General features: G+C 37.9%; 1 protein-coding gene across 1 annotated transcript in view; it reads left to right on the forward strand.

Moving 5' to 3' along the window:
* Positions 1-2,071: 2,071 nt before the first annotated feature.
* The window catches only part of LOC128211788 (early growth response protein 3-like), a 44,800-nt gene continuing 24,430 nt past the window's right edge, over positions 2,072-22,441 (forward strand). Inside the window, exon 1 of the mRNA XM_052916852.1 lies at positions 2,072-2,463. Within this exon, the coding sequence (XP_052772812.1) occupies positions 2,379-2,463 (85 nt within the window). The 5' untranslated portion in view covers positions 2,072-2,378. The remainder of the gene's footprint in view (positions 2,464-22,441) is intronic.

Below are 22,441 nucleotides of genomic sequence, written 5' to 3' on the forward strand. Positions count from 1 at the left end.
GGCAGAGGATGCTTGCATCCGTGTCCTATGAACTGAATTCATGTCACAGTTGTGAGACGCGAGTTTGGCAAGTAGCATGCATAAATACGTGTTCTTAAATTGTAAATGTTTATTTGTAGGCCTCAATAGTCTCATACTTCAATATTGGTCGTTTAATGTTCAGGTTGGCGCCATCTGACAACCCAAAATCCATCAACACGAGATGGTATACTCAATATTGGTCTTAATTGGATATGAGATTGATGTAGCGTATCGGATTGAGTGGTATTAATAGCCTACCAATACAGTGATTGAAGTCAATAGTGTATGACTATGTACCTTGTTGGTAAACGTCGAATAAAATTATGTTCTGTTCTGTTCTGCTCTGTTCTGTATGGCCATATGAGTGAAGGTACATATTGAATTCCACCCCTGCTGATTAAGTTTGGTATTAAGAAGTTCTTGCATATAGTATAGTGTAGGCTAGTAAAGAGGCATTCGATAGACACTGTGCGCTTAACACCAAAAACTTACCTTTTTACCTTTTGTCTTCTAAACGATTACATATTACGTGCATACGTGCATATATTGAAGCGAGAATAAGTTGGATATTAGAGAGGTTGTCAAACATTACGTGTATAGGTACGTTTGTACATGAGGACTACTTTGTGTGAACTACGTCATCAAAGTGTGTGTACATTGTCAACTAGATGTACGATAACACAAGGAAAGTGATTTATGCAGGTATCAACGAGCCCACAAATACGAGTCAGGGTGGATCCAGGATTAGACGTTGGGGGGGATTTAGGGGCTTCACCTTTTGATCTGCGCCCCTCCCTCAGATCCGAAGTTTATATGATAAAATGTTTAGCAGGGGATGTTTAGGGTTCCGCCACAAAATACAAAAACAATTTCGAGTCCGAAATGGTCTATTTTGGGCGTATTTTATTTCCTTTTTTATCTCCTATATTGAAATTTAAAGTTAACTTGGACGATCATAGTGGGTAGGTGGGGGCGGGGTGCCGGGGCGCCATGGCATTCATTTTAGTGAATGCAAATATTGGTGAGCCAATGTTTCACATCACGCTTCCGGGTCTTAGCCATATTAGTGCTAATTCTGTAAGGTTCGATAGCTCAGTCGATATCGCTGTTGACTGAAAACCACAGTATGTAGGTTTGACTCTCATCAGAACCAAACACTTTTGTCCAAAAACACACACATACGCGCGTTAAAATCAGACTTAGAAATCGTGCAATCGTGAAAGTTGAATATGTATAGTAGGCAATACGTTCTACAAAATATAGCAGCAACTAAATCGCATTCTACAAAAAAGACAGCGGGAATCCAGTAGAGTATTTCAGTAATACTCGTTTCTCAGTGATCCAAAAATATATTCATACACTTATCATCACTAAAGCATACTGTAACAAACTAAGCTTATTCGAACCATTTTCAATCAATAAAGTTATGTTGCGTGCCGTTAGCTTTTCTTGAATTTCTGTACTGTATATTGTGCTATTTTTAATTAATACCTTTATAGAGTGATATTTTGTGATAATCCGTGTTAAGCCTATATGATTAAATCAGTCTGGTTAAACAACACATAACAAATCTCATGATAATATTACATCCTCGTTTCGATCTGTTTTTAAACATACTAAAGGCGTTAAGCGGTGAATCATCCTTCATTGCTCATTCATCGTAAACAACAAGCTACTATGACATCATTCATGTCATCCTCTATTTATTCGCTACAATGGCAAAAACTTCACGGATAAACAAAATATTCCGAATTCCGAACGCTGCGCTGTGCGCGAGATTCGTCAATGAATCCGTCTGCCTCTGACGTCAATAAATACTATCGTACACACAACTTTATTCATGAAATCGGTTTTGTGAAATTCAACGATGTGTGCGTAAATATCATTGGATATGACATGTTACAACGGATTTGATTGGTTCGTTAAAGTTCTGTGGGAAAATTCTGTTTCGAGGCATGAATGAAGCAAGCTGTTAAGTATTTGGAGGAAATATTTAATGGTGATTAGTTTGATGCTTATGTGTACTATGAATTTACACTGTATATATGTTTATTCTTATGGAATACCTTTCTCTCAAATTATATTAATGTGAGCGTTTGTTAATTATAAATCAATGCCAGTTCTTGTATTTTATAAAACAATGAGGTGCTTATAATTTCGTTGTTTTACTTTTAATCAAGGTGTAATTTAAGTTTTAACCAAATTAAAGTTGAAACGGATTTGATTTACCATTTAGACAACACTGGCTTTATAAATCGATCATGTGCGTGTTTGAGTAATTGTCAGAGGGCGTGGTCAACTACAGACAGTCGGACACACGGACATCCACAAGGGGGAGGGGACTCCTCGGTGTCTGAATGAGTGATGATATAAAGTACTCGTTCACGTGCACTATCAAGGGTGAACAGGCACCGCCTCGTGACTCCACAAGAAACATTACGGGTAGGTCTGAATTTAAAATCATTTTATACGTAGCTACACAAACAGATTAAACGTTGTTTGCAAAATTTTACTTTAAACTTGCAATAGCGGCTCCAGATGGGGGCGAACCCGGCACCCCCCCTTAAATCGTCAAAGGTTACTTTTGATTTCAGTATAGGAAAAACAGATAATGAATGCAAAAATTGCATCATTCGGACTAGAAATTGTTAATTGTAAAACTTTTAGCCATATAAATTTCGGTTCTGGGGGAGGGGCGGATGTCCAAAGGATACGCCGTTGAGTTATGCCCTCTAACTTCAAATCCTGGATCCGCCAGTGACTTGTACGTGTAGGCTCGTTGATACTTGCATAAACCACTTTCCTCGTGCTATCCTACATTAAGTTGTACAATGTATACATACCTGGTTGAAGTAGTTCACACAAAGTAGTCCACATGCACACGTACCTGCACAAGTAGTGTATGGCAACTGTTCTAATATCCAACATACTTTCGTAAAGCAGTATCTCGTGCGTTCTTCTTGTCGAAATGAAGGTGTCACCTTACTTTTTTTTAAGAACGTGTTAATTTACTTATTCCGTGTCACTTTACTTCCTTCGTCTGGCCAAATGAACGTGTCAGTTGTTCTTTTCCGTCTGTGTTATTGGCTAAATGGACGTGTCACTTTACTTTCTTCCGTCTGGCTAAATGGACGTGTCAGTTGACATTTTACCTCTGTGTTATATAAATTGCTAAATGGACATGTTAGTTGATCTTTACCGTCTGTGTAAATGGCTAAATGGACTTGTCAGTAGACCTTTACCGTCTGTGTTATTGGCTAAATGGACCTGTTGGTTGACCTTCTCCGTCTGTGTAAATGGATAAATGGACGTGTCAGTTGACCTTTTCCCTCTGTGTTATATAAATGGCTAAATGGACGTGTTAGTTGACCTTTACCGTCTGTGTTATTGGCTAAATGGACCTGTTGGTTGATCTTTTCTGTCTGTGTAATTGGCTAAATGAACGTGTTAGTTGACCTTTACCGTCTGTGTTATTGGCTAAATGGACCTGTTGGTTGATCTTTTCTGTCTGTGTAATTGGCTAAATGAACGTGTTAGTTGACCTTTACCGTCTGTGGAATTGGCTAAACGGACGTTTCAGTTGACCTTCTCTGTCTGTGTAATTGGCTAAATGGACTGTCAGTAGACCTTTACCGTCTGTGTAATTGGCTAAATGGACGTGTTAGTTCACCTTCTCTGTCTGTGTGATTAGCTAAATGGACTGTCAGTAGACCTTTACCGTCTGCGTAATTGGCTAAATGGACGTGTTAGTTCACCTTCTCTGTCTGTGTAATTGGCTAAATGGACTTGTTAGTTGACCTTCTCCGTCTGTGTAATTGGCTAAATGGATTTGAGTGAGTTGATCTTTTCCGTCTGTGTAAATTGGCTAAATTGACGTGTTAGTTGACCTTCTCCGTCTGTGTAATTGGCTAAATTGACGTGTTAGTTGACCTTCTCCGTCTGTGTAATTGGCTAAATAGACGTGTTAGCTGGCCTTCTCCGTCTGTGTTATTGCCTAAATGGACTGTCAGTTGACCTTTTCCGTCTGTGTAAATTGGCTAAATGCACTTGTCAGTTGACCTTTTCCGTCTGTGGAATTGGCTAAATGAATGTAAATTTACGTTCAATTGCAATACAATTTTGTCAATTTCTTTGTCAAGTTTGTTCACGTTGTACGCAGTTTCAACACTCTGCTATTGGTCAGGGTACCTTCGAGAGAAGACTAGAGTTTACGTCATCCCCACGTGACTAAATATTGACATTTGGGAAAGAGAAAGTTTAGATGTATTTACTTTGTGATAATACTCACATAGCTTCACGTTTGTGTTGTTTATACTGCTACTGAGGTCAGTTGCGTTCAGTGTGATCATTCTATATTAATCACGGTCGCTGATCAAAACGCTTTTTCTACGATTTATGATTTCTAGGCCATTCCGGAAGTAGGCAACTGCTATCCCGTATTGGAATTTAAAACTGATATGACAACAAAATCACCCCATAAGTAGAAGAATGTCTAAGCTCGGTTAAAATAGTTCATTACATCTGAGGCCCCAATTTCCCGAAACGTATTTATTTCGTTATAACAGGTATAGACTACTGTCACTATTTTGGTCTTGGTTTCTTTAGGTCATATGTACACTTATAGGCCATTTTGGACTTAGAAGGAAGTTATCTGGTAAACTAATTTTTATTGAGTAAAATCCAGATTAAGTCAGTAATTCGACCTAATGAAATAAGCTACAATAGCTTGTTTCGTCAGATATTTCGAGAAATTGAATCCAGAGGCAATATTTACGAACAGTCTTAAGCATGAGTTCAGACTTAAGACTCAATATGGCAAAACTTGATTTCATTGTTACCTTCCTTCTAGCAAACCATTGATAGTGAAACTTGCTGACATTTATCATTATTTGAATGTGTTACCATTATTAACATATATCTTGTAAAAAATGGAATCAATATGCGTTTTTGATCCTTCATAAAAATGCTTTTCTGAGTCTGAGTCTACACTTTCACTTGAGACTGTTCGTAACCAAGGCCCGATGACAACCTCAACAGCAGAGTACCTATAGATTGGTCAGTCGAGCTATTTTTGTCGATTTTCTCGAGCATTTTTGATCCCCAACGTGATATCTTGGCCTGATTATTTAAAAAACACGGTTCTAGAACGCTGTGATGCATGGAACAAATTATTAATCAACTGTGTTTTTGCAAACAACGTACAATGTACTTCTAATGTCTTTGATATCGTATCATTATTTTACAGAAAATATGAAATATTTGAAAGAGGGTTTTTGCAAAACTACACGAACTTAAGTTGATTTTTGTATTTATATATGTTTACAGTGTTATAGCTACTTTTTTCATAAGAGTTGTAAAGTAAATCCGTTTTAAGTTTAACCTAAAAAGGGAGCGGGCGATCATATCGTTTCGTCTTTTCTCAACTGAAAACACACACGAAAAGACACCAATGTTACGCTTATTCATGAACCAAATGTCATCCTCTCGTTTTGTAGCATACTTTATTTTCAGTTGGTCGTCGATTGGTTATTTTTTCAAAACTTAGATGACGTATTATCTTCTGATCTTGACGTTTTGATGGGGTTTAACTGCCGCGAAATTCTATGCTCTATGTTCGCTTTCGTCAGGGTTGAAATGAAACTTCAGATTTCTATAAAACTGTTCATTGAGATTAAAACATCAAAGCAAGTTGGACGTATCGGTGTCCTGACAATACGCCAATATATTGTTTTTCGTATTTTTGACATCGAAAAGAGTTCAAAAAGTTCCAATCTATCTGGGCAATTAAACAGAATTGAGAAGCTTTACAAATTGTTCAAGTTAAGCAAAAACGAGAGTTTTCCTGTTATTAGGGCAAAAGTTAAAGCGGCTGGAAACCAGGGATATAAGACAGCTGACAAAAGATCAGTCGCAGTTTATCGTAGTTAGAGAGATTGTATGCGTCAGAGTCGAAATGAAAATTCTCGGGCTTCAATAAAACTGTTTATTGATATTTAAAATCCACACTAGGTTGAATGTCTCGGTGTCCTGACAATACGCAAATATATTGTTTTTCGTATTTTTTACATAAAAAACAGTTTAAAAAAGGTCCAAACTTTCCGGGCAATTAAACATATGAAATTAATGAGCTTTACAAATTGCCATAGCTATGTAAAAAGTTGAGTTTTCCAGTTGTCAGGACAGAGATTAAAGCAGCTAGAAACCTGTCATATAAGACTGCTGTCAAAAGATCAGATCGCAATTTATCATAGTTACGGTCGAACATTGATGATTTATGCCGAAAACTCATTTTTTTCTGAAAGCTTTTAGCCATAAAACTTTAATTTTCGAACGTAAATTTCAAAATATTCGATCTGATATTATGTCACCAGTTTTATATAGTAATGGTTTCCAGGTATATACCAAAAAAATGTTCATTCCAAGACAAAAAAATTGGAAAATTGCCAATTTGTGAGAGTGCAGCTTTAACGCATTCGCTTCTCCTCATAGCGCCCCGGGTTTTATATCTGAGCTGAGTCTGGGTGCGTTCATGTGGTGGTCACCAACGAGTTATTAAAATCTCTTGTTGGCAAGATATATGACGCAATAAGAGCATATGATCTTAGATTGTGTTTGAAACCGGAGGAACGGAGGTCGCTTAGTTATCACATACCAAATATCTCTAAGCTTCCATTTTCGTTCACGATATGACAAAAAAGACAAAAAATGGTATATATCACGCCTCCACCAGATGTCCGTTTATTCCATTAGGCAAGACATGTCACGTCATCGACATTTGACAATACCATTAATCTTACAACACCCAATCTTCATCCATATCTACGTGCATGTTTAAGGCGTAACACGGATAAGTACTTTTGCTGCCTTTCTGGGTTCTGGAGAGAGTGGGCTTTAAGTTCATATCCATTTTCAAACCTTCCCACTTGTCTGTCATGCACTAGGTTACTTCTAAAAGCTTTAATCCTCTGCGTAGTTATTTCACTTTAATACCAAACAAAGCAACATGCGCGTGTAAACAATGTGTGACGTTATTGTCACTGGCTGTTTTTCTTTTGTTTTTCAACAAAATCAGATATTCTATCAATAGAACGAGCGTCAAAAGAACGATGAATATAAAAAAGTATTGTAGCAATTCGGACGTAGATATAAGACAATGATATTTGTTCGTATTTTCTTCACTGACAAATCTAAACGACGTCACTGTTACGCTTAATAAAAACACGCGACAAAACGACTCTTATTATGTTGTCCTTTCGTTTTACCGATTACTTTATTTTCAGTTCGTCGCCCATAAGTTGTCGCTTTTTCAAGCTTTATGCGACATATTATCTTCTAATCTTTACGCCGCTTGTCGGGGTCGAATAGACGAGAGATTGTATGTTCGTATTTTTGCTTGCGTTAGAGTCGAAATGAAACTTCTCGGGCTTCAATAAAACTGTTCATTGAGATTTAAAATCCATAAAAGGTTGAATGTATCGGTGTCCTGACAATACGCATATATATTGTTTTTCGTATTTTTTACATATTTTTTTTTAAAAGGTCCAAACTTTCCGGGCAATTAAACATATAAAATTGATGAGCTTTACAAATTGCCATAGTTATGCAAACAAGTTGAGTTTTCCAGTTATCAGGACAGAGGTTAAAGCAGCTAGAAACCTGTCATATAAGACTGCTGACAAAAGAACAGATCGCAGTTTATCATACATGTAGTTACGGTCGAAAATTGATGATTTATGCCGAAAACTCATTTTTTTCTGAAAGCTTTTAGCCATAAAACTTTAATTTTCGAACGTAAATTTCAAAATATTCTATCTGATATTATGTCACCAGTTTTATATATTAATGGTTTCCAGGTATATACCAAAAAAATGTTCATTCCAAGACAAAAAAATTTGGAAAATTGCCAATTTGTGAGAGTGCAGCTTTAACGCATTCGCTTCTCCTCATAGCGCCCCGGGTTTGATATCTGAGCTGAGTCTGGGTGCGTTCATGTGGTGGTCACCAACGAGTTATTAAAATCTCTTGTTGGCAAGATATATGACGCAATAAGAGCATATGATCTTAGATTGTGTTTGAAACCGGAGTAATGGAGGTCGCTTAGTTACCACATACTCAATATCTCTAAGCTTCCATTTTCGTTCACGATATGACAAAAATACAAAAAACTGGTATATATCACGCCTCCACCAGATGTCCGTTTATTCCATTAGGCAAGACATGTCACGTCATCGACATTTGACAATACCATTAATCTTACAACACCCATTTTTCATCTATATCTACGTGCATGTTTAAGACGCAACACGGATAAGTACTTTTGCTGCCTTTCTGGGTTCTGGAGAGAGTAGGCTTTAAGTTCATATCCAATTTCAAACCTTCCCACATGTCTGCCATGCACTAGGTTACTTCTAAAAGCTCCAATCCTCCGCGTAGTTATTTCACTTTAATACCAAACAAAGCAACATGCGCGTGTAAACAATGTGTGACGTTATTGCCACTGGCTGTTTTTCTTTTGTTTTGCAATAAAATCAGATATTCTATCAATAGAACGAGCGTCAAAAGAACGATGAATATAAAAAAATATTGTAGCAATTCGGACGTAGATATAAGACAATGATATTTGTTCGTATTTTCTTCACTGACAAATCTAAACGACGCCAATGTTACGCTTAATAAAAACACGCGACAAAACGACTCTTATTATGTTGTCCTTTCGTTTTGTCGATTACTTTATTTTCAGTTCGTCGCCCATAAGTTGTCGCTTTTCAAGCTTTATGCGACATATTATCTTCTAATCTTTACGCCGCTTGTCGGGGTCGAATAGACGAGAGATTGTATGTTCGTATTTTTGCTTGCGTTAGAGTCGAAATGAAACTTCTCGGGCTTCAATAAAACTGTTCATTGAGATTTAAAATCCACAATAAGTTGAATGTATCGGTGTCCTGACAATACGCATATATATATTGTTTTTCGTATTTTTTACATATTTTTTTTTTAAAAGGTCCAAACTTTCCGGGCAATTAAACATATAAAATTGATGAGCTTTACAAATTGCTATAGTTATGCAAACAAGTTGAGTTTTCCAGTTATCAGGACAGAGGTTAAAGCAGCTAGAAACATGTCATATAAGAATGCTGACAAAAGATCATATCGCAGTTTATCATAGTTACGGTAAAAAATTGATGATTTATGCCGAAAACTCATTTTTTTCTGAAAGCTTTTAGCCATAAAACTTTAATTTTCGAACGTAAATTTCAAAATATTCTATCTGATATTATGTCACCAGTTTAATATTAATGGTTTCCAGGCATATACCAAAAGAAATGTTCATTCCAAGACAAAAAAAATGTGAAAATGGCCAATCTGTGAGAGTGCAGCTTTAACGCATTCGCTTCTCCTCATAGCGCCCCGGGTTTGATATCTGAGCTGAGTCTGGGTGCGTTCATGTGGTGGTCACCAACGAGTTATTAAAATCTCTTGTTGGCAAGATATATGACGCAATAAGAGCATATAATCTTAGATTGTGTTTGAAACCGGAGTAACGGATGTCGCTTAGTTATCACATACCAAATATCTCTAAGCTTCCATTTTCGTTCACGATATGACAAAAAGACAAAAAAAATGGTATATATCACGCCTCCACCAGATGTCCGTTTATTCCATTAGGCAAGACATGTCACGTCATCGACATTTGACAATACCATTAATCTTACAACACCCAATCTTCATCCATATCTACGTGCATGTTTAAGGCGTAACACGGATAAGTACTTTTGCTGCCTTTCTGGGTTCTGGAGAGAATGGGCTTTAAGTTCATATCCAATTTCAAACCTTCCCACATGTCTGCCATGCACTAGATTACTTCTAGTAGCTCCAATCCTCTGCGTAGTTATTTCACTTTAATACCAAATAAAGCAACATGCGCGTGTAAACAATGTGTGACGTTTTTGCCACTGGCTGTTTTTCTTTTGTTTTGCAACAAAATCAGATATTCTATCAATAGGAAGAGCGTCAAAAGAACGATGAATATAAGAAAATATCGTAACAATTCCGTTTCTCGGGGAACAGCAGTTGTACCATCTGGTGTCCAGTCCCTTTAACCTTTAAAACTCATGATAATGCATTAAAAACCTGTCAGCAACCTATATTGTGCGCCTTTAAGGTAAATGCTACGTCGAAAAAAAATCTAAGTGAATCATGTTTCTTTTGAACCTGGGTTTAACAATTGTAGTTTAAGATAAGATGAACATGTCCACAAGATTGCTCTTGTAATCCGTGGGTCTTCGGTTCGAGCCCAAAACTTAGCATATTTTTGTACAGTTAAAGGGTTAGCATATGGAACACATTTGTTGTTTTTATGAATGACGGTAAAGTTGGAAGGTAGTTTGTAGTTGGTAGTTGGGGATTTGAATATTCAACTACTTAACAGTTGCCAGTTGGGGATTCGAATATTCAACTACCTGCTAGTTGCCAGTTGGGGATTCAGATTATGTCTATATATATATGGTTTTTAAGGTCACATATGGGAACCATATAAAACCATTCATATAGACATAATCTGAATCCCCAACTACTGACTGGTTTGCAGTTGAACATTCGCGAATAATCGACTGGAAATGGTCGAATATCCGACTGGCGAATAACCGAATAAAAGTGAATTAAAACAGTGTTTGTCAAATCCCCAACTGGCAACTAGCATGTAGTTGAATATTCGAATCCCCAACTACCAACTACAAACTACCTTCCAACTTTACCGTCATTTTTTATGAGCTGTTATCCAATGCAGAAACACTGGAAAGAGAGCTGTACTGCTTTTTTGTAAATAATCAAAATATACAAACACAAGCAGGTATATCTCTAGAACAACTTTACCGGTTGTTAATATAAGTATTCCGATACTTTTTGAGAGCTAGATGTTTACTTTCAGCTTTTCTTTTTTCAAAAATATATCAACGATAATAGAACCACAACTACAATGCAATAGATTTGTTAAAACAACAAGTACATGTAAATAGCTGTTTTCTGTAAATATATTCCGAATTGTAAATGGCCCATAATCAAATGAGTCAAATTTGCCATTTCTCACATCCAAATACCTGCCGGTATTTCAAAAGCTAACCTAGCAATTGATACAGGATTTTAGACAGAAATAAATCCTCTACATGTTTTTATTATCAACACTTGGTGAAGTACAGAACAGTTTTGAGAAAAAAAACAGGCTTTCGTCAGAATTTTCTGTTTTGACCATACATTGACAGCAATCATCCAACCATGTCGACGCATTTCATTATGTTGGTGTTTTTCACCCGAAAACGCGACCATCTTGAATAACTAACCTTTGTAACGCCGCATAGCGGCATCGCCGCATAAACGTGTTTTTTTTCGTTTATGCGGTGATTTTCAACGCATAAAAAGCAATTAAAACATATACTAGTACAATAGCGGTTGATAAAGTTTCATCAAGATCGGTCTTAGTTTTTTATGTCCACTTAACCAAGCTTTTAACTAGACTTAAAGACGTAATTTTTGACAAAGATTTAGTAAGATCGGTTTAAATGTGAACCAAACCAATTGATCTTTCTGCAAAAACGTTTGAAATGACGTTTAACCCGACTAAAGGATGGAATAAATGTTACGACAAAGCACAACACCGTCATTAGGGACATTCAGAAAACTGAATCGTCCTATGACGTAGCATATGTTCTTGCCTTGTTGTCAGACTGACGGGCATGTTCCCTTGATAATGCGCCCTTTCAACATATACGTGAAGTAAGCGGCCATGCGTCCTAGCGCCGTGAATTTATCGGCCTAGCGGCGTGAAGTTATCGGCCTAGCAACTTGAAGTTAGAGGCCTGCGGCTTAGCGGCGTGAAGTTGGCGGCCTAGCGGCCTAAAATTGAATCCTATTTCAAAGAATGTATACATGCATTCTCTCTTAAAACAATGACATAGTAACTGTTTTTATGCACAAATTAACACATTGAAAATATTATCAACATTTTTTTTTCAAAAATGTCGATAAAGTAGTTAGCAATTTTAAAGCATTAAACATGCATGTTCTTCGAAAACCATGTTATATTTACTGTTTTATGCACAAATAATCACTCTTAAGTAACTACATTTTTTTGAAAATAGTCGATCAAGCAGTTCAGCGGCCTAGCAGCCTAGTGGCCTAGCGGCCTAAAAATGGTTTCTAATATAAACCATTTATACATGCCTTTCCTTCTCTAAAAAATGACAAAGTTTTGGTTTCTATCACAAATCAACATCCTTTAACGAATGTCTGCATTTTCCCCCCAAAACTCGACTAAGCTGCCTAAAAATCCATTATAGCGAATATCAGCATTTTTATTTTTTGTATTTAGCAAAATTGTTAAATCATAGATTTATCATTGATTTGGAAGAAAACGCATGTATGCATACCATTTTAGGCTGCTGGCCGCCAGGCAGCTAACTTCACGCCGCTAGGCCGCTGAAGTGCTCGATCGACATTTTTTTAAAGGTTTATACTTGCTTAAGAGTGATCATTTGGGCATAAACACAGAAAATATATTAAAAAAATAGAAGAAGAGGCATGTGATAGTGTGTGCTTAATACTCAGTTAATATTTCTTTGTTTTATAAGAAAATAGGATATCATTTTAGGCCACCAGGCCGCTAACTACATACATGTACTTTCAACGTCATTTCAAACTTATAATAGGGTCATCATGGACTTCTTTCTTTCATTAATTGTGTTTTAATGCACTAGTCATTTGAACACTCTAAGAGTTTATTTTCAACTTTCGTTTTGGCTCAACTTGCATGCCAACTTTTCCCATATTTTCTTTAAAATGACAGTAATATGCCACGCCCTAATCTTAATCATTACCATAATCAACAACATCATCACAACCACTGTCATCATCACCACAATCACAACCACTACCGTTTTTATAAATATTTTTTTAGCTTTATAATAAATGGTTAGGTTAATCCTCTTTATGTGGCAAAAAGGCAAAGTTGCACCCCATATAAGCAATTTCTGCTTTATACGTTGAGCGTCGCCGCATAAACGTTTATGCGTTGAAAATCACCTCATAAACGAAAAAAAAAAAACACGTTTACGCGGCGATGCCGCTATGCGGCGTTACAGACCTTAACAATGTTTTTGAAAAGAAAATCTCTAAAATCTTATTTTACACTAATTTTAAGTCTGTTTTAATGAACATCAACGTTCAATACCACCCCCTTACAAACAAAAACTACGACGTTGATATTGCTTTAATACATTAATGTCACAACACAGGGTCGCCGCGGCCAGTGGCGAATCGATCAGCAACCCACCAAGGGATCAAGCATGTGCACGAGTCATTGGGCCTCCCGAAACCCAAAGGCGCAATGTAAGTGAAGGCCGCCGCCGGCTGGCCTAGACAGGATCCCAAGCCCTCGTTGGGCGGGCGTAATATTATAAGAGACAACGAAATTATTATTCATAGTATTAATAAATATTTATTTTTATTTTTGCGTATGTACAAAACATGAAAGGAATCACACCAATGACTCTCGTCGGCTTGATATGTTACTCGACAGTTTGTTTTTGCGTTGTGATGGACACCAGAGTACCCGGATGACGCTTGGTGACCGCAAACCAAACTGCTGTGAATCGAACCCACGTCTTTTTTCGCCCACGACCTTTACGAAAAGACGAATTGGCAATATATCACGCCTCCAACAAATGTTTATTTCACTCAATGTCGATTTACATCGCGTCATTTTCAGATATAATGCTATATCATCATATATAATTCTAGGTAGTCAACGATCATATTGGTAAGAATAGAGCCGGTTTTATTTTGATATCCAATTTCAAACATTTCCACACCTATCTGTCATTTTTATGCTGCTCATCCCACGCTTGGTATCTCTCTTAATTATAAATAATAAATCCTTTTAACAAGGGCCGTTCAATAAGTTATAGACAACTTCAAGGTAATTCATTCATCATTAAAGGGGCTAGACACCAAATGGTCCAAACACCGGCAAATACAGTATTTTCTCAAAAAAGCCTAGAATTGACAATGCGAGCTAATAGGAGGCCGATGATACATTACTTTTCATTGTTAAAATAATGAACGCAACAACCGTGTTGCTGTCTCATCTGTGTGTCTCTGTTTAAAAATAGCACATAGTGGTTTCCCAGTTCAAATCATATCTGTTTATGGGTATACATATAAATATACCGACGCTTTTTTAAATTACTGGAATTAACATGGTAGACATGCGCAAATGCTGAGAAAGATGCATGTGTCGTAAGCGATTTAATACATTAGTTAGTAAGATCCAACGCGTTGTACACAAAGATGTCAATTTTATGTGTGGCAATTTTCTTTTTTTTCTTGCAATTGTATCATCTATCTAGCTCATTTAATACAAAATTTACTACTGGTATGATTTCATTTATGTTTCAATATTTTAGAGCTTTTTACAGAGAGTTTTTTGATTTAGGCATTATGTCATGTCAAATATATTAAATAAATATTAATAAAATTGCTGTCATAGTAAAATCATAGTTATTCCTGTTGTATTAACTCCCTTTAATATATATACCTTTTATTAGTAGCGTCGTCATGGTGTTGTTCAAAAATGTAATCCTTACAAAAATAATATAATGGGTAATCAATATAAACTAATCACACAAATGACCCGATGTTAATATCTAAAATGCACTTACATCTTTGCATCCGATTGATGTATGGCTTACCTGATAACGGTTATTTTTATGCCGTATTAAACGGGCTGTACTCCGTATTATGAAATGGCGAAAAAAAGAGAAAATTGTCGGAAACTGACATAAATTTGGTATCGATGTGTACAATACATTGAAACTTACTAACTGAAGTACCACATAGTTTAGAATTAATTTGTTTTTCGCAGTTTATTCGTATTTTTCCATTAAAAAAGATTACTAGGTATGTCTACCTAGTAGAACACGTTCCTTATGCATGATTGGCTAGTCGATGTTATCACGTGATATTACCAAGTTAGGTATTTAGCTTAAATATTCCAATTGCAAAAAGTAAGCCTTCGTAGCGCAGTGGATACAACACTGAACTGCAATATTGGCGACACCGGTTCGAACCCGGTCTCCGACTCCATTTTTTTTTACATTTTGCCAAAATGTTAAAAAAAAATCGAGTTGGAGACCGGGTTCGAACTTCGAATTTTGGTATGTTTTTACAATTATGATATCAAAGAGTAATACATTTTATTAAATAATTGTCCTGAAATTCGTTACAGAAAAAAAACTTTTTTGGGTGCCAATCTGGTGTACAGTCCCTTTAAGAAAAACTGTGGGCTTGATTTACTTCGACATGTTCTTTATCACATAGAAAATGCAAAATGCTGCAATTGTACATATTCTTTTGTAAGATAGACAATAAATGCAACAATGTAACGCTGAAGCGACGTACGTCACGTAAGATTACGTCTAAGCCTACATAATTATCTGATAGATGGAAAGACATTCATATCTGATGAAAACCTCAAAAGAAATAGTGATTAAAATGTGGATCTATGTGACGTCAACACGACCTCATGAAATCCAGTTTAGCACTTTTTTTCTTACAATATCGATAAATCATAGAAAGTGCAACCAACGGCTTTAATATATAACTATTACTCCTAATAAATGTCATATAAAGTAATTCGATTCGATTGTTTTATAATTTCTTGTTTTATAATGCAAAGTGATATGAACGACTCAGTTGAAAATGAAAACTACTGGCATTTCGGCGTTCAACACAATGTTTTTGAAGTGAGGTGTAAAAAAATGAAGTTATTTGAAAATGGAATCAATTGATGATTGTGATGTTTTTATAATAATTTAAAGTAATTTTCAATTAAACAAAAGTTTATTTTTTAATCTGAAATAAGTAAAAGCACAAGTATTATGTTAAAGATTTAAATTTGCTTTCGCGTCATCAAAGGCATATATCGCATGACGTGATATGGGGTGCCCAACATGACTTGCCTCTTTGGTATTGCAGAAGTAATCATTCTATGGAATGTTCGCGTATGAAGCGCAAAATCTCTGACAAATATCATGATAAAACTATTTTGCTAAATTCCACTTGGTAAAAGATTTATGCAAAAAGTCCAAGAACTCATTTATGTGACGTTAATAAAGATTCTTTTGTTTTTCTAGTCAAATCAGGGATTCTATCAAAACGTATGCGTGACTGTGTAACAACGTCGATTAGAAAATAGGGTAACTGTTCAGTGTGTCGAGGGAAAACAGTTCGGTTTCTCTGGTAAAAGTTCGGTTTCTCGGATAACGTCTCGGTTTGTAGGGGAACAGTTCGGTTTCTCGGGTAACAGCTCGGTTTGTCGGGTAACAGCTCGGTTTGTCGGGTAAAGGCTCGGTTTGTCGGGTAACAACTCGGTTTCTCGGTTTCTCGGGTAACAACTCGGTTTCTCGGGTAACAACTCGGTTTGTCGGGTAAAGGCTCGGTTTGTAGGGGAACAGTTCGGTTTGTCGTGTTACAACTCGCTTTCTCGGGTAACAGTTCGGTTTGGCTGGAAAAAGCTCGATTTCACGGTTAACAGTCATCAAAATGAATTTACGTATTTCGTTGTCGACGATATATATAAGAGTTTAGAAACGAAGTAATTCATTCATGTTAAGTTCTGTAAGTTATTGATTTTGATGAGACTACACGACGTAAAACTTTTGCGTCACATCGAGTACTGTTTATGTCTTATATAAATATGTGTAAACCAAATGCCTTCAAATTTCAATATGTAAATTACGATTAGAACATGTACATTCTGAATTTGCAATTTTATGCTTAATTGACATTTCTATCAGAAGATTTCTTTTGATGTTCAATAAGCTCTAAAAATCACTGTAATGATTAAATCTCCAAGCATTACTAGCACTATCATGACACTCTTAGGAATAACAATCAATTAGCTTATCCCTAAAGAGTTTAAAGAAAACATAACAATCAACAGCCGTTTGTGATATACATGCATTTCCAAAACCATATGACTTGTAAATATATGAGTTTTAACTTTAGTAACCCAAAATATCCTTCCAGCGTTATCTAGCGATAATATTATGAATTACGGGGTATGTGACTCGATATGGGATATATTGGGCTTCGCTCTCATCCGATATGGGTTTTTTTTGTGCCACGTATAACCCATATCGGGTCACCTGCTAACCCCGTAACCTATAAATCAACGTCGACACATTGGTAAAATTATGGAAACGTTTCATTTATTCATCTGACTCGGAACATAGACGCCATTTCGGTACGATATAAAGATTCGTAACCAAATATGGAAAATATGGGGTTACCACGTGATCAGTCCTGGACCAATGGCATTGCGTCTCATATGTTGGAGGTGTGATATAGCATATCTTGAATAGTTTTCCCTTGACAAGGTTAGCAGTTTATGTCACACCTTCAACATAAATGACGCAACGCTATTGGTCCAGGACTGGTCACGCGGTGACCCCATATTGTTTCCATGTTGGGTAACCAATTTATTTCGTACCAAAATAGCGTCTATTTTCCGATTCCGATGAATAAATGAAACATTTAAACATGTAAAATGGTTGTCGACGTGATATATACGTAACAGGGTTAGTAGGTGACCCAATATGGGATATTCGGGGCAAAGGAAACCATATCGGGGGAGATATATGATTTTCACATATGTTTCAATTGTTTTAATACATCAAAAAGGATTAAAAAATCTCGAAATCAATGGTTTTTATGAAAGAAAGCAAGTTTAATTTTGAAAAGTAGGTGAGGGAAGATGATATTTCTACCTTATGAGACGAAAGTAGATTGTAGTAAATATTTTAGCACTCACCAATCATTTAATATTATCTGCTGGTTCACGCGAAAGTTCCGGTAAATAGGACGCGTTCCTTAATGAAACACCTTATTTTTAATTATAGTAGGTTTTAAAAAAAGACATTTATTGAACTATACGTTTATTGACAAATTCAAATATCTGAATGATGATTATTTTTCCCAATTGAGTAACTTGCACAAACTGATATTTTTAGTTTTTTTACTCTTCCAGCCGGCAATATCTTTTACTGCTTCATTCACCATTTTTTAAACCTCTTGTCGCCAATGTTACCCCTCCCAGTCGCGGTTGTTACACCTCCGAGCGCCTTTGTTCTCATTCCTGACACTTATATTAACCTTCTTTTCGTCGTTGTTGTTGGCATTTCTATCGCCGTTACATCCCAATACAATGCCGTTGTAGCCACTTCTATCGCGATTGAATCCATTCCTGTCGTCGCTATTATAATTCACTCTACGAAATCCACACAACATGACACTTTACAAGAACCACACAACGTGACACTCAACGAGAACCTCACAACGTGACACTCAAGAAGAACCACACAACGTGACACTCAACAAGAACCACACAATGTGACACTCAACGAGAACCACACAACGTGACACTCAATGAGAACCACACAACGTGACACTTAATAAGAACCACACAACGTGACACTCAACGAGAACCACACAACGTGACACTTAACAAGAACCACACAACGTGACAAGAAAGCAGACGCTTATCGAGAACCTCACAACGTGACAAGAAAGCAGACACTTATCAAAAACCCCACAACGTGACAGGAAAGCAGACACTTATCGAGAACCCCACAACGTGACAGGAAAGCAGACGCTTATCGAGAACCCCACAAAGTGACAAGAAAGCAGACACTTATCGAGAACCACACAACGGGACAAGAAAGCAGACACTTATCGAGAACCACACAACGTGACAGGAAAGCAGACAGTTATTGAAAACCCCACAACGTGACAGGAAAGCAGACACTTATCGATAATCCCACACATATATCGAGAACCGCACAACGTGACAAGAAAGCAGACACTTATCGAGAACCCCACAATAAGACAGGAAAGCAGACACTTATCGAAAACAGCACAACGTGACAAGAAAGCAGACGCTTATAGAGAACCACACATCGTGACAAGAAAGCAGACACTTTTCGAGAACCACACAATGAGACAAGAAAGCAGACACTTTTCGAGAACCACACAATGAGACAAGAAAGCAGACACTTATCGAGCACCACACACCGTGACAAAAAAGCAGACACTTTTCGAGAACCAAACAATGAGACAAGAAAGCAGACACTTTTCGAGAACCACACATCGTGACTAGAAAGTAGCCACTTATCAAGAACCCCACAACGTCACAAGAAAGCAGGCACTTATCAAAAACCACACAACGAGACAAGAAAGCAGACACTTATTGAGAACCACACAACGTGACTAGAAAGCAGGCACTTATCGAGAACCACACAATGAGACAAGAAAGCAGACACTTATTGAGAACCACACAACGTGACTAGAAAGCAGGCACTTATCGAGAACCACACAACGAGACAAGAAAGCAGACACTTATTGAGAACCACACAACGTGACTAGAAAGCAGGCACTTATCGAGAACCACACAATGAGACAAGAAAGCAGACACTTATCGAGAACCACACATCGTGACAAGAAAGCAGGCACTTATCGAGAACCACACAACGTGACTAGAAAGCAGGCACTTATCAAGAACCACACAACGTGACAAGAAAGCAGACACTTATCGAGAACCACACAACGTGACTAGAAAGCAGGCACTTATCAAGAACCACACAACGAGACAAGAAAGCAGACAGACACTTATCGAGAACCACACAACGTGACTAGAAAGCAGGCACTTAACGAGAACCACACAATGAGACAAGAAAGCAGACACTTATCAAGAACCACACATCGTGACAAGAAAGCAGACACTTATCGAGAACCACACAATGAGACAAGTAAGCAGACACTTATCGAGAACCGCACAACGTGACTAGAAAGCAGGCACTTATCAAGAACCACACAACGTGACAAGAAAGCAGACATTTATCAAAAACCACACAACGTGACAAGAAAGCAGACACTTATCAAGAACCACACAAGGTGACTAGAAACAGGCACTTATCAAGAACCACACATCGTGACAAAAAAGCAGGCACTTATCGAGAACCACACAACGTGACAAGAAAGCAGACACTTATCGAGAACCAAACAATGAGACAAGAAAGCAGACACTTATCGAGAACCACACAACATGACAAGAAAGCAGACACTCGTAGAGAGCCACACAACGTGACAACAAAGCAGACACTCGTAGAGAGCTATACAACATGACAACAAAGCAGACACTCGTAGAGAGCCACACAACGTGACAACGAAGCAGACACTCGTAGAGAGCTATACAACATGACAACAAAGCAGACACTTATAGAGAGCCACACAACGTGACAACGAAGCAGACACTCATAGAGAGCCACACAACGTGACAACGAAGCAGACACTCGTAGAGAGCCACACAACGTGACAACAAAGCAGACACTCATAGAGAGCCATACAACATGACAACAAAGCAGACACTCGTAGAGAGCCATACAACGTGACAACAAAGCAGAGACTCATAGAGAGCCATACAACGTGACAACAAAGCAGACACTCATAGAGAGCCACACAACATGACAACAAAGCAGACAATCATAGAGAGCCATACAACGTGACAACGAAGCAGACACTCGTAGAGAGCCACACAACGTGACAACAAAGCAGACACTCATAGAGAGCCATACAATATGACAACAAAGCAGACACTCGTAGAGAGCCATACAACGTGACAACAAAGCAGAGACTCATAGAGAGCCATACAACGTGACAACAAAGCAGACACTCATAGAGAGCCGCACAACGTGACAACAAAGCAGACACTCGTAGAGAGCCATACAACATGACAACAAAGCAGACACTCGTAGAGAGCCACACAACGTGACAACAAAGCAGAGACTCATAGAGAGCCATACAACGTGACAACAAAGCAGACACTCATAGCGGGCCACACAACATTACAACAAAGCAGACACACAACATGAGCCACACAACATGACAACAAAGCAGACACTCATAGAGAGCCATACAACGTGACAACAAAGCAGACACTCATAGAGAGCCACACAACGTGACAAAAAAGTAGACACTCATAGAGAGCCACACAACATGACAACAAAGCAGACACTCATAGAGAGGCACACAGCGTGACAAGAAAGCAGACACTCATAGAGAGCCATTCAACATGACAACAAAGCAGACACTCATAGAGAGCCACACAACATGACAACAAAGCAGACACTCATAGAGAGCCACACAACATGACAACAAAGCAGACACTCATAGAGAGGCACACAGCGTGACAAGAAAGCAGACACTCATAGAGAGCCATTCAACATGACAACAAAGCAGACACTCATAGAGAGGCACACAACATGACAACAAAGCAGACACTCATAGAGAGGCACACAACATGACAACAAAGCAGACACTCATAGAGAGCCACACAACATGACAACAAAGCAGACACTCATAGAGAGGCACACAGCGTGACAAGAAAGCAGACACTCATAGAGAGGCACACAACATGACAACAAAGCAGACACTCATAGAGAGGCACACAACATGACAACAAAGCAGACACTCATAGAGAGCCGCACAACGTGACAACAAAGCAGACACTCGTAGAGAGCCATACAACATGACAACAAAGCAGACACTCGTAGAGAGCCACACAACGTGACAACAAAGCAGAGACTCATAGAGAGCCATACAACGTGACAACAAAGCAGACACTCATAGCGGGCCACACAACATTACAACAAAGCAGACACACAACATGAGCCACACAACATGACAACAAAGCAGACACTCATAGAGAGCCATACAACGTGACAACAAAGCAGACACTCATAGAGAGCCACACAACGTGACAAAAAAGTAGACACTCATAGAGAGCCACACAACATGACAACAAAGCAGACACTCATAGAGAGGCACACAGCGTGACAAGAAAGCAGACACTCATAGAGAGCCATTCAACATGACAACAAAGCAGACACTCATAGAGAGGCACACAACATGACAACAAAGCAGACACTCATAGAGAGCCACACAACATGACAACAAAGCAGACACTCATAGAGAGGCACACAGCGTGACAAGAAAGCAGACACTCATAGAGAGCCATTCAACATGACAACAAAGCAGACACTCATAGAGAGGCACACAACATGACAACAAAGCAGACACTCATAGAGAGGCACACAACATGACAACAAAGCAGACACTCATAGAGAGCCACACAACATGACAACAAAGCAGACACTCATAGAGAGGCACACAGCGTGACAAGAAAGCAGACACTCATAGAGAGGCACACAACATGACAACAAAGCAGACACTCATAGAGAGGCACACAACATGACAACAAAGCAGACACTCATAGAGAGCCACACAACATGACAACAAAGCAGACACTCATAGA

This window comes from Mya arenaria, chromosome 12 (genome assembly GCF_026914265.1).
Source record: "Mya arenaria isolate MELC-2E11 chromosome 12, ASM2691426v1".
In the NCBI taxonomy this organism is placed as follows: Eukaryota; Metazoa; Mollusca; class Bivalvia; order Myida; family Myidae; genus Mya; species Mya arenaria.